Source organism: Furipterus horrens, unplaced genomic scaffold (genome assembly GCF_987537825.1).
Source record: "Furipterus horrens unplaced genomic scaffold, mFurHor1.1.pri manual_scaffold_3, whole genome shotgun sequence".
Classification (NCBI taxonomy): Eukaryota; Metazoa; Chordata; class Mammalia; order Chiroptera; family Furipteridae; genus Furipterus; species Furipterus horrens.
The window spans coordinates 17,031,142-17,044,559 of NW_028327173.1; the positions used below are offsets into that span (position 1 = coordinate 17,031,142).

Genomic DNA, 13,418 nt, shown 5'->3' on the forward strand with positions numbered 1-13,418 from the left:
GGCCAATGGTCGACGACGCGGGCTGTTTGCCGCACGCTCAATGGTCACCAGTAGAGAAAGAGGCGGGAAGAAAGGACGAGAAGGCGGGTCGGAGCGACGAGACAGGTGCGTATTTCCGGTTCCGCTGCGGAAGGCGAAGGAGTGGAGTTGTGGGCCCGCAATCGACCCGAAGGAGCTGGAAGAACGCGGGACGCGAGTGCGGAGCGGAGAGTGGCTGTCGGCTGGCACGATGGGCGGAGAGCAGGAGGATGAGCGGTTCGACGGCATGTTGCTGGCCATGGCGCAGCAGCACGAGGGCGGCGTGCAGGAGGTAACGGCCCGCGCGGCGTCGGACAGGCGAGGTTTAGCGGAGCCCGCCCACCCGGCAGGCCCTAGTCAGGCTCCCTCTGTTCTTATTTGCTTTAAAGGGCCGAGTTCCGCCTTTGGGCCTTCCAGGCTTCAGGGATCCCCCCCACATTATCACCGCGCCCCAGCTACCGGTCTTGCCTCCCCGCCTCACGTCTTGCCCCCTTCCTACCAGTCTCGGGCCCCGGCGCGGCGCAATAGTTTCTGTCTTAGCAACTCCGGCGTCCGTGAACCTGCCCCTGAAAAACCCCAAGAGCCGTGGGATCACCCTTCTCGCTTAATCTCACACATTCTTCAGGCCCCGCTTCTTCTCTGATGGCCGCCTGCGGAGAGCATCCCCTAGGATGAACCATCCCAGACTGAGATTGGCATCTCCTGATTTAGAGCGAGCAGAATAATGTGTGTGGGGGGTGGGGTTTGAGGGATGGGATGACGTTAGCACGTGGTTTTTTTTAAGGCCTTTAATGGGGAATTGGAGGCGTGGGTGTGAGAAATGCTCACAATAAAAACTGGGACACAGGACTTGAGCAGTAAAACGAGGCCTTTATTCAGAGTCTGCAGAGCCGGGCGCACCCTCACAGCCAGGAGAATGTGCGCACCAAGTAGACAGAGATGGCTGGTTTTATAGTCTTGGCTTCCCCACCCTGAAATTGCCATGGCAAAGCAAAATTGACCAGCCTCCTCGCCCTAAAGTGAGGCTCCCCTCTCCTTCCCCGTTTCTCCATTACTGGTTACTCCGGAGTTACAACCTCACACGGTTATCTAAATGCCCCTTCTGTGGTTTGTAGATATGCCAGTGCTGTCAGCTCCCTTCTCAGAGACCCTCTAATTACATTTGCCCTTAAGACCCTTTAATTACATTTGCCCTTTGTTACTAATGACTTTTTACTGGTTTGGGAGTCACTATGTCCTTGTTTCTAACAATTTGGGTTCACAGGTTATTTCCACCACCTCTGCTTGGAACCTTTCCATGTCTCCAAGCCTCAGTTTCTTTGTCTTTGAAACAGCTGTGAATCCCTATTTTCTGAATCTTTGTAGGAGAGTAGTGTCTTGAAGTGAAGGACAGTGAGGACTAACCAGTACTCAGGTTTGTTCATTCAACAAGTATTTGTTGAGTGATGGATGTGTGTTAAGACACTCACTGGACTGGGTCCTGGGGATTCAGACGTGAGCACAAACCTGCCCTTGGCCTGATGGGGTTAAGAAGAAGTTTTTCAAAAGCATAATTCATATGAAGTGACCACACAATAACACATAGTGTGTGAACAACATGGATTAACTAGCATTGATTCTGGCCTTGGTTTGTTTGGAGGAGAAACACAGAAAGTTAGAGGTAGAAAAGTTTACTAACATCAGTCCAGAATACTCATTCTGTAAAGAGACCAAGGGAACTTGTTCCAGATCATCAAACAGGTTACTGACTAGAGAGGACCAGATTCCTTAGGCCCGTGCTTCCCACAGTTCATTGCTGAGTCTCTGTCTCACTGGGACAGGGATTTTTATTTTTATTTTTAAATTGTAAAAAATTTATTGATTTTTAGAGAAAAACATGGATTTGTTGTTTCACTTACTTATGTGTTTATTGTCTTGTATGTGCCCTGACTGGGGTCCCGGCTCGCAACCTTGGCGTATCAGGATGATGCTCTAACCAACTGAGCTACCCCGCCAGGACCAGGCCTTTTTTTTTTTTTTCTAAAGTTTGTTTATTAATTCATTGAAAAACAGCAATCACAACAATAAAGTATTGCATGCTAATGTAAATAACATTTTCTTTATGAAAAATAACTATTTCCAAAACAAAATAAATTTAGTGAGAAACATTATTTTACTTTTTTGAAGTAAATCTCTTTAATATTTGACTTATTCCAAGACAGATTCTGCTGGATTCTGATACCTGCTTCTGCATTCAATCTGTTGTAACATCACAACAGAAAACTCCACTGTGTATACACTTGTGAGGGAATGAGATGAAAAGACAAATTAATGTCTCTCTGGGTTCTCAGATCTCTGGACCACATCTTGAGGTCTATAACAAGACCTGTTTATTTCTTGCTTAAAATTTAAAACCATCTGAAATTACCTTGCTTACTTGCCTGATTCTTGTTTATTGTCCATTTTGTTTTTAGTGTTTGTTTTTCCTTGTTTTATTTTTTGTTTTTAAATTTTTATTGAAATTACTGGGGTGACATTGTTTTATAAAATTATATTGGTTTCAAGCATACAGTTCTATAATACAACATCTGTATATTGTATTGTGTGTTTACCACCCAAAGCCAAGTTTCCTTCCGGGGCCCAGAGCTTTTTTTACCTTATCCTCACTCGAGGACATTTTTTCATTGCTTTTAGAGAGAGAGGAAAAGAGAAAGAGAAAATTCAGTGTGAGAGAGAAGCATTGATCAGTTTGTTTCCCATACGCACCCGGACTGGGTAATGTAGACACCTGGACCAGGGATGGAACCTGCAATCTAGGCATGCGCCCTGACCGGCAATCGAACTCGCAACCTTTGGTTATGGGTCAGTGCTCCAACCAACTGAGCTGTACCGGCCAGGGCAGGGGCTCAGGCTTTTTAAGCCCTGGATGCAAGAGGAGTCCTCCATATCCTTAGGCTGCTTCTAGGGCCACAAGGAATGTGAAACATGCTTACACATACACACGAGAAATGAGACTCTGCCTTTCAGGTGATACACATAAGGTTAAATTAGTCTTTCTGGCAGAAGTGACTAAAGTCGGGCCTGTTTGGGAGGATGTCTCCTTAGTTGAGAGGCTCAAGGATAAACCAGTCAAGCCCCAAATTCCCTTGTACTAGGGAAGTTGACTTTTGTGCAGTTGAAGAGCTCCCAATAGGGCATCTTTATAGCTTCAGTCTTCTTCTGTCTTTCAGCTTGTGAACACTTTTTTCAGCTTTCTTAGACGCAAAACAGACTTTTTCGTTGGAGGAGAAGAGGGGATGGCAGAGAAGGTGAGTATTGGGGCTGCTGTCCCTTTAGTAGCTTTGTTTCTTTAGAAGAAAAGTACACCTAGCCTTTCTTCAGCGTAATAACAACCTTCAGCAGAAGTGAAATGCCAAGCGTGAAGAGTGGGCGAATGGGAGCAAGCCGTCATTTATTGAATCCCCTCTCCCTGCCAGGTGCTTCATCTGCCCTGTTTCCCATGAACCACTTGAGCAGTTCCACAGGGTTAGGTGTTACTATCCCCATTTTATAAATGAGGAAATTGGCTCTGGGGTGTTTGGTACTTTATCCAGAGTCTTGAGTTGAGTTGTGGGAGAGCCAGGGTTGGAACCAGAGTCTTGTTAAACTGCCTTCTGTCCCTGATACTATGCTTCGTAGTTCCTTTTCTGTTAACGGGATTTTATATAATTACCTATCTGGGAAGTGAGAGTGGGCAAATGTTAGAAACTGAGCTTAGTTCTGACTGGGTAGCTGAGTTGGTAAGAGGATCATCCCAATATGCCAGGGTTGCAGGTTCAATACCCACTCAGGGCACATAAAAGAATCATCCAGCCCTGGCTGGTGTTGCTCAGTGGATTGAGCATTGATAGGTCACTGGTTCAATTCCCATGTGTCTGGGTTGCAGGCCAGGTCCCCAACTGGGGGTATGTGAGAGGCAACCAATTGATGTTCCTCTCCCTTTCTCCCTCCTTTCCCCTCTCTGAAAATAAATCTTTAAAAAAAAAAAAAAAGAATCAACCAGTGAATGCATAAAATAAGTGAATAATAATCTGTTTTCCTCCCTTCTTTGCTCTCTAAAATTGAAAAGAGAAATTTTTTTAATAAAAAAATGAGCTTAGAAGACAGAAATACAAGAAAACTCAAAGCCAACCAACCAATCCCAGTCTTCCTAGTGGTTGTGATCCAAATGGTAATTGCATTTTGTGGTACAGGTTCTAAGATCTTGAACTTGCTCCAGATTCCTTAGGTTATCATTACATCTTTTTTTTTTCTTTTTCACAAGCGAAGGTTTATTTAGAAAGTCACAGAGGTTCGAAAAAGTTACAGAGGGAAAAGAAGGGCCCTTGGAGCTTAGGAAAAAGAAAGGTGGAGAGAACAAGACTGTGGGAAGGTGGGGGCAAAGGCACGGTTGTGCTCAAGAGAGAGCTGTAATTACATTAAAAAAAAATCCTGCCCTGGCTGGTGTGGCTCAGTGGATTGAATGCCAGCCTGTGAACTAAAGGGTTGCTGGTTCAATTCCCAGTCAGGACTCATGCCTGGGTTGCGGGCCAGGTTCTCAGTTGGGGGCACACAAGAGGCAACCACACATTGATGTTTCTCTCCCTCTTCCTCCCTCCCTTCTGCTCTCTCTAAAATAAGTAAATAAAATCTTTAAAAAAAAAATTCTTACCCAAGGATATATTTATTGATTTTAGAGAGAGGAAGGAAGAGAGAGAGAGAGAGAGAACACCTAAGTGAGGGACAAACATTGATTTGTTGCCTTCCATATGTGCCCTGACTGGGGATGGAACCCACAATTTAAATATGTGCCCTGACCTGGGATCAAGCCTGCAACCTTTTGGTGTACAGTATTCCCTCACTTATGTTCTAGACACCCCCCCCCCGCGATAGGTGAAAATTCGCGAAATAGGAACCTTACATTTATTTTAGTATTTATGTATATTTTAAGGCTTTATAAACCCCACACATTTATCAACCGTTCCCAGTCCCTTATTAACCTTTCCCAGTCCCTTATTAACCTTTCCCACAGTTTTATAAACACTACTATGTTCTTAAACATATTCTACACTCTTAAACCTATGTAACTTTTAACAACATACGTATACAGTACCACAAAATCCCACAACATAGTGAAAAATCTGTGATAAATAATTAAATTTTTTTTAAAACCCCATGATACACTGAGGCCGTGATAAGTGAACCGCAATATAGAGAGGGACTACTGTATAGGACACCAACGCAATTGAGCCACCTGGCCAGGTTTTTTTCTTTTTTATGATTGTATTTATTTATTTTTAGAGAGAGGGGAAGGGAGGGAGAAAAAGAGGGAGGGGAACATCAACGTGTGGTTCCCTCTCATGCACCCCCCACTGCGGATCTGGCCTGCAACCCAGTGCATATACTGTACTTCTCATACAATACCCCAATCCAGGGGTCAGGAGCAGCATCTTGTAATCAAGCACGTTAAGATTTCTGCATGTATATCAATATTCATATCAGGTGGGAGATGTGAAGACTGTAAATACCTTCATGCCACAAACTTACAAAAAGTACAAGAACACTTTTAGCTTTTATAGCTTTGGGGATGAGGAGTTATGGATAAGAGATTGTGGGTTTGAGTAAAGCCATAATGATCAAGTCAATATGGTATGGACATAGGAAGAGAAATGGGACCAGTGAAGTAGAAAAGAGAACCTAGAAAAAGTTAGCATGTATGAGGATTTAATATTTGCCTAATATAGTAATTCAGTAGGCAAAGGATAATTTAATGTCATGCTGCTACAAGTACATATTTGTAAAAAACCAAAATTGTACCATCTGTTTTCTTACATAATAATAAATTGCAGCTCAAACAGTGTCTTGGAAGGAAAGCTAAGAAACTATGTCTGTGTTGTGTGGGGAGGCCTTGCAAGTAAAAACCTGGAAGCTTTGAAGGAAAAGGTAGCTGTGTTCCTCTTCAGACATTGAAAACTTCTGTATGGCAAAAGAGATCTTGACATAAAAAGTCAACTAAAAAACAGTGGATTTGGGAAAATGCAATGCAGAGGGCAGATAAAATTTAATAGCTGCTTTTATATGGAGGAACTCGTAAATTGACAAGAAAAGGATAAACAAAAAGGCAATTACAGAAAGCAAATTAAAGAGCATATGAACAGATGCTCAAATTCACAAGTAGTTAAGAAAATGTAAGTTAAAGAAACAGTGAGATGCCCTTCTCTTCCTAGCAACAATTTTTAAAAATTACATACAAGAATGTGGGAAAAATCTACTCTTTGGACATTGCTGTAGCTCTTTAAAGACTTACAAAAGATGCTCAGCATCCCTAATTATTGGAGAAATGCAAATCAAGACCACAAGATACCACGTCTCTCCCATTAGAATGACTTCTAGCAAAAAAACTGAGAAAGTAACAAATGTTGGTGAAGATGTGGAGAAATGGACCCCTGTCTGCTGTAGGTGGGAATATAAAATGATGCAGCCACTATGGAAAACAGTGCAGCAGTTCCTCACAGAATTAAAATAGTACTATATGATCCAGCAAAAGAATTGAAAGTTGAAGAGTTTTGTGCACCCGTGTTCATAGCAGGACTATTTACAGTAGCCACCAGGTGGAAGCAACCCAGGCGTCCATTGACAGTGCATCGATAAACAAAATGTCGTGTGTATGTATATGTAATGGAATATTCTTCAGCCTTTTAAAGGAAGACAGACACACAAAAGAGCACATGTGAGATTACATTTATGAGAAGTTCGAGAACAGGAATGTGTCATCTTTCTCAGATGTGTTGGGGAATCCCCCTCCTTTCCCACTGTCCCCCCACCCCCAGCATACACGTTCAGGATCTCATGCCTTTGGATTAGGTTTAAATATCTCTGTCTTCCCTGGCTAGACTGGTGGGGACCACTCTTTACATCCCTGTCACCCAGCTTAGGTCAGGAAAAGCCTGTGTTTAGGTATGCCTACTGAGCAGTCAGGGGCCTATCTTCTAGAACTAGCTCAGCCTTCCTCACCCCTTCCTTCCTTTGCTGGGCTGTAGTTCCCAAAGACGTGCCCAATGGCAGAAGCTCGACTGACAGCCTGCTGGTTGGCCCCTCTGAGTAGGCTGCACAGCCCCAGGGGTCTCTTCTTGGGGCTGGGCCTGGGTAAAGCTGGTGGGAGGAGTTGGGGAGGTGGGATCAGAAGCTGCTGTGATTGGCCTTGACTCTGCCCTGTGGTTCAGCTCTGCCCTCACCTAACCTCCAGGAGCTGGGAAGGAACAGATGTAACATGATTCACTGGAGCTGGAGAGGGGAGGACCCTGCTCCCGCCTACCCTTGGCCACTGGTTAGCAAATGGCTTGAGTTCAAGGTCTCCCCGATTAGGGACTTGGGACCAAAGCCCTGTGGTGGACAGTCTCTGCTGGCGTAATTGTCTCATGACTGACTCTATTAACAGCAGAATGGCCTTCAGATGGTTCATTTCTCTCTCACCCCATTTTGTTAACACAGCTGGTTTTGAGAGGGGTTCCAATGTCCTTTCAACTTTATAGAATACAGAACTACTACAGTATGGTATGGGGTTGAGGGTATGGGGGTGCCAGGAGGAACTGGCATTAAATGAATGAGAAGTCACAGGGCATTTAGTTGAACCTTTGGTTGGGAGCCCATGGGTAACTGGTGACCCTGAGTACCTTGTGGGCCTCTCAGCTTTTGCAGACCCCTTCCTCTCTCCATCTTGGGCTCAGAGATTCTAGAAAGATGTTTATTGATCACTGATTGTATTGTGGGCACCCTGTGAGGCCCCTGGGTGGGTGGGTCAATATAGGTTGGGTTTCCTAAATTTGGTATGTTTGTAGGCCTTCTGAAGATGAAGAAGTGAAACTCAAGAGACACTTGAGCTGGTCCTGGAGGATGGGTAGGGGTTTGCCAGGTGACCTGAGAGTAGAAACGAGGACATTCTAGGCAAAGAACAGCTATGCAAGACTGCTTTTAGAATAAAATAGAAGCACAGAGAGAGATGACCCCTCGGGTCACACAGGTAGAAGGAGTAGTCCAGGATCTCAAATGTAGATGTGATTCTCCAGTGTGCATGAGAATTAGCCAGGAGGGCTTGCTAAAAATACAGATTGCTGGGCCCCACCCCAGAATTTCTGATTCAATAGGCCTCGAGTGGGGCCTAAGATTTAGCATTTCTAACAAATTCTGGGTGATGCTGATGCTGCAGGTTGTGGGAACCGTCCTTTGAGAGCTACTTACTACTGAGGTGGAGCCATTGTTCCCATTGTATTTTTATTGCAGAGAAGATATTTCTCCCCAGTCCCTAAAGCTGACAGCTTAACCTCAGCCAGGTGAGCTATGGTGTGGCAAGGACTGTGGCAGGCTCTGTATGAGTGTTTGTCATGTTTGATCCTCATGACAGGTGAGGAAATGGGCTTAGAAAATGTTTTGTTCACTTGTCGAAGGCCACAGTACAGATGAAGTAGATGAGTGCAGGCCTGAGTGCAGGAAAAGCTGCTTAGAGGGGCGAAGTCTGGAGTTCTCATGGCTTCACTCGCTAGTGAAGGCCTTGGAGAGCATCAGAGCATTTATTTGCTCTGCACAACGACCCTACAAGGTGGGGATTCATCCTCACCAGTGATCTTGAAGCTTTTACAGGATAGGCAGTTTGCAAAAACAATAGGTAGTGTGTGACAAGACCTGGATTAGAACCCGGTTGTCCAACTTCAGTGTCCAAACTCTTTAATAGTCACTAGACAGGTTTTTTCTTTTTTTTTTTAATGTAGCCACTGTCTATTGAGCCAGCTATTTGCAGGAATTTTCATTACAACTCTTATCAGATACGTGGTGTTATCCCCATTTTGTAGATGAGGAAACTGAGGTTCTGAGTGCACGGCCTTGTGCAGGCACCCAACAGATGGTGACTGTCCTGTCTCGATGGCTCACTGCCTAAACTTCCTTCCGCAGCTCATCACACAGACCTTTAACCACCACAACCAGCTGGCACAGAAGGCCCGGCAGGAGAAGAGGGCGAGGCAGGAGACTGAGCGGCGGGAGAAGGCAGAGCGGGCGGCTAGGCTGGCCAGGGAGGCCAAGTCGGAGAGCTCCGGGCCCCAGATCAAGGAGCTGACAGATGAGGAGGCAGAGAGGCTGCAGCTGGAGATTGACCAGGTAAGAGTGGGCTTCCCTCACTTGCCCCCAATTCACTGGCACTGGAAGAGAGGACCCTCTTGCCAACTGCTTTGTCCTCTGCCACAGAAAAAGGATGCAGATAATCATGAGGCCCAGCTCAAAAATGGCAGCCTAGACTCACCAGGGAAGCAGGTGAGATGGACTGGGGATGCTTGGGAGTAGACAGGGGCTTGGGAACTTCCTGGGACTCTAGCCTTGCCCTGTCTCCAGGATGCCCTTCCCTTCCCTCCTTCCCTCAGCTTTGGGATCATCCCCATACTTCAAGATCTCACTCAGAGACATTGGACCAAAGGATCTGTGTTAAAAACACCCAGAACCCACTGGCCTTAAGCCTTGGCAAGAAAGCCAAAAAGCCAGAGAGGGCAGTGCCTGTGCAGGTACCATTCAGGTGGGCTGGCGTCTGTGGGCCCAGCCTGGCCCTTTGTGGTGGCTCAGTGATACATCTGGGGAAGGAGCCCCTTGAGCCTCCTCCCACTAACCAAGTCGATTCCCAAACACTGGTTGGGGCATTAATTTGGCTTTCTGGAGACTAGGGGTCTTAACCCTATAGACATAGAAAAAGGATGTTTATCATTTGGCAGCCTGGTTTTATTGTAGAACAACCCTGCTCATGGCCATTTTGTGACCCTTTTTTTTTGTGCTGGGCTTTCTTCCCAAATCCCTTGGCTTCACACCCGCAGCTGGATCCTGTGGGTCCATCTCTATTTGTCACTGCCCCCCAGCTGTGTCCTTTATCACATGGTTATAATAGTCTGAGCTCCTCTCAGAGTTCAGAACCAGGTGTTACCTCTGGTTCCTGGTGAGCCATGGAGTAGGCAGGGACCAGGCCTGTTGCATTTTGTGACCATATGCCCAGTGCCAGTCCTGGGCCTGGTTCAGAGGGTTTCAGTCTGTGTCTGTCAAGTAAGCCGCTGAGCACTCTGACTGTGAGCAGGAGGCTGAGGAGGAGGAGGAGGAGGACGAGAAGGACAAAGGAAAACTGAAGCCCAACCTTGGCAACGGGGCAGACCTGTCCAATTATCGCTGGACCCAGACCTTGTCGGAGCTGGACGTGAGTGGCAGAGCCAGGGTAGAGGAGAGGGAGCCAGCCCGGGGTCCTTTCTGACCTCCTCTATCTCATGCAGCTGGCAGTGCCCTTCCGTGTGAACTTCCGGCTGAAGGGGAAGGATGTGGTGGTGGACATCCAGCGGAAGCACCTCCGGGTGGGGCTCAAGGGGCAGCCCGCAATCATTGATGGCGAGCTCTACAACGAGGTGAAGGTGGAGGAGAGCTCCTGGCTCATTGAGGACGGCAAGGTGGTGACGGTGCATCTAGAGAAGGTGCGAGAGGCCCAGCCTCCCGGCCTGCGTCTTAACTCTTGATGAAGAAAGAGGAAAGGGTTTCTGCTCATTCACTCAGACCATGCTGGGGACCTGGTGGACATCTCTTATTAATCCCATGAGACTTAAACTAGGTCTCACCCATTTTAGAGTCAGGAAAAGGGTAGCTCACATTTGCCCAGACTCTTAACATCTGGGAAAGAGTGGAGTCAGGATCAAACCAGTCTTTGTTACCACATCCTCACCTTCCCATTAGGTTCATGTATTCATTCAATTTAATAAATACTTAAACACCTACTATGTGCCAGGGACTGTTGCATATTGCTGGAGAGAGAACAATGAACAAAACATAGAAAACTGCCCTCAGGAAGCGTACATTTTCACTGTCTCTCAAAAAGATATGGGACACAGACACCAGTAAATAAAGGTGGCCTCTCTAAAGTGCCATGGGTCTAAGGAGAGCTGTCCATAGGACGTGAGGCCCGTCCAGCCTTCCTGACTGGCCATGGCTGCCCCTCAGTCACCCCTCCCTGCTCTTGCACTTGCTTTCCCTCTGGGATGTCCTCTGCTTTTTAATCTGGTTATAGTGCTTAATCCAGCCAGGTGTCGCTCTTCTTTCCCTTCACCCTGAGTGGTATGTCCCTCCATACTTATTCTTTCCCTTAGGCTGATTTGTAACTATTAGGGTCAGTCTCCCCAGCCACTGCAGAGGGCAGAGGTCTTGCTCCTCTATACGTCAGGTCCCAGCATAGGCCTGCTTGGGTCTTGGGTGAAGGATGTGGATGGAAGAGTTTGGTTTCTGGGAGGGTTGGTGGGCGGTTTCTGGGACACAGAGTGAGCTGCCTCCCAGCGCTCAGTGGTTCTCCTCGCCTTCCTCACAGATAAACAAGATGGAGTGGTGGAGCCGCTTGGTGTCCGGTGACCCTGAGATCAATACCAAGAAGATCAACCCTGAGAACTCCAAGGTGAGCCCTGGCTGGTTGTGGGGAGCTTCAGCTGGGAGATTAGGGCCTAGGTGGCCCCAGAGCTTCACCTCTTCCTGTTGCTGCCTGCCCCCAGCTGTCAGACCTGGACAGTGAGACGCGCAGCATGGTGGAAAAGATGATGTATGACCAGAGACAGAAGTCCATGGGGCTGCCTACCTCAGACGAACAGAAGAAACAGGAAATTCTGAAAAAGTGAGCAATTCAGAGATGGAGGCTTGTGGGTGGTGGATATTGGGGCCTTGGATTTGGGTGACAGCAGCAAGTGGGTCCTTGAGTAAGACACAGAAGCCCTGCCCCTTCAAGAATGAGCCAGCCAAGTTCATGGCTTTACAGCTTGCCTACCCTAATCACTTACTGATGTAATCTTGAGGACAAGGCCACGTGAGGATAGGAAGGGAGATAATAGACAGTCATTGCCATCTGCAGAACAATGCCAATGTTGGCACCTCACCTTCCAGCCTCACAGGCTCAGTTGGGCCTTAAAAGACCCTGGGGTCCACCCCATGACTGACCTGGCTCCACGTTGCTCAGGGTTCTAAAGAGATTAGATCTCACACAGGAAGTTGGGAGAAAGGAACTAACTTTCATTTTCTTCCTATTTTCCCTTCCCAGGTTCATGGATCAGCATCCGGAGATGGATTTTTCCAAGGCCAAATTCAACTAGCCCATTTGCCTCCCTGAACTCTTGGGGCTGAGCGTACAGCCATCCACCTTTCTTTCCCACCCTTCCCTGGGACTTGGGGAGCCTCAGAGCTGAGGCAGGCATGGGACTGGCCCAGGCACACAGGTCCCACGGCATCATGGAAGAAGGACTGAGGCCCTGGAGGAGGGTCTCGTCCTCCCCAGTTGGCCTACTGTTCTGTTACACATTAAAACAATTTACCCAATTCCAGTTCCACTTTCCTCTCTTCCCTCTAGCCTTTACTTGGTGGTGGTGGTGGTGGTGGTGGTGGGGAATAGGTCTCTTATGGTTGCTACAAGGAACTGAGGGCTTGGTGTCTAGCTGATTCTGCCATGTGATGTAGGGCAAGTTCTTGCTCCTCTCTGGTGTTCAGTTTCTTATGGCTTAAAGAGAAGATGTAAAGCCAGACTTGCAGTGTGATTCTGAGCAAAGGTGAGTTTTTCTGGCTATAGGGACCAGAACATATGTCTGATTTTCAGAGGGGCCCATGCGTCTGCAGAGTTTAAGACCAGCTGCACTTGATTTCATTTTCATCTCTTAAGACAACTTCCCACTGCGGTGGGTCTGTCCTCCAGCCCTGGGTCAAGTGTTCCTGAAACTACACTGTTGTTTCACAGGGGCCGAGAACAGCAAAGGCCGAGGGGACATCCCTGGGCTCAGGTCTGCTCTAGGTGTGGTACAGACACCTGGCCTGGGGGACAGGGTAAAAAGTCCGGCGGGGCCCTATTTGTGTCTTTGACCTGGGCCTCTGCAGGTTTCAGGGCGTCTAAGAGTCAGCTGCCCAGGCAGTGCCCGGGCTAGAGAGGTGCTTGCCTCTGCCCAGATTCAGTCCCCCGCTTCCCTTTGGCCAGAGAGTGGAGGTCACTTGAGTGCAGGGGGCCACAGAGGTTATGGTTACAGCAGGAAGGTCTAGGTTGGCTTGCCCAGAGTTCTGCTCTGTGGATTAGGGTGACCCCTGAATTTCTGGAACAGTGTCTTGAAGCATTTCAGAATAGCTTGTTAGAAACCTCAAGAGGCAGTGCAGTACCTAGCTTTGTCTGTTTTCCAAACTTGCTAAACACTTTTCTGGGAATGCCAGTACTGATTTCCAAGGCTGTGTTTGGAAAATTGTGCTCTAGGCCAAAGCTGGGTTGGAGGAACTGTTATATCACTCCTACTGTGTTCTGTGAGATCCCTGGTCATGTTCAACCTTGGAGAGGCTTTGACCTGGATGAGATAGCGTAAGGAAAAGGGCCAGTTTTATCA

The 13,418-nt window shown here is 47.2% G+C and overlaps 1 protein-coding gene across 2 annotated transcripts; it reads left to right on the forward strand.

The window, feature by feature from the left end:
• Window positions 1-209: 209 nt before the first annotated feature.
• Window positions 210-12,383, forward strand: NUDC (nuclear distribution C, dynein complex regulator). Of its 2 annotated transcripts, XM_090268874.1 has the most exons (9): window positions 210-310; window positions 3,228-3,305; window positions 8,962-9,165; window positions 9,253-9,318; window positions 10,121-10,237; window positions 10,311-10,505; window positions 11,387-11,470; window positions 11,565-11,683; window positions 12,104-12,383. In XM_090268874.1, exons 1-9 carry the CDS (start codon window positions 230-232, stop codon window positions 12,153-12,155), a joined length of 996 nt encoding a protein of 331 aa, XP_090125000.1. In that variant the 5' UTR covers window positions 210-229; the 3' UTR covers window positions 12,156-12,383. The 2 variants fall into 2 exon arrangements, with proteins under 2 accessions (XP_090125000.1, XP_090125001.1); XM_090268875.1 differs by lacking the exon at window positions 3,228-3,305.
• Window positions 12,384-13,418: the final 1,035 nt, after the last annotated feature.

Excerpts from the sequence above, each read along its gene's own strand:
- NUDC (XM_090268874.1), top strand. The coding sequence starts at position 230 with ATGGGCGGAGAGCAGGAGGATGAGCGGTTCGACGGCATGTTGCTGGCC. Across the intron at positions 311-3,227 it reads ACGAGGGCGGCGTGCAGGAG|CTTGTGAACACTTTTTTCAG; the intron begins GTAACGGCCCGC and ends TCTGTCTTTCAG. Across the intron at positions 11,684-12,103 it reads AAACAGGAAATTCTGAAAAA|GTTCATGGATCAGCATCCGG; the intron begins GTGAGCAATTCA and ends TTCCCTTCCCAG.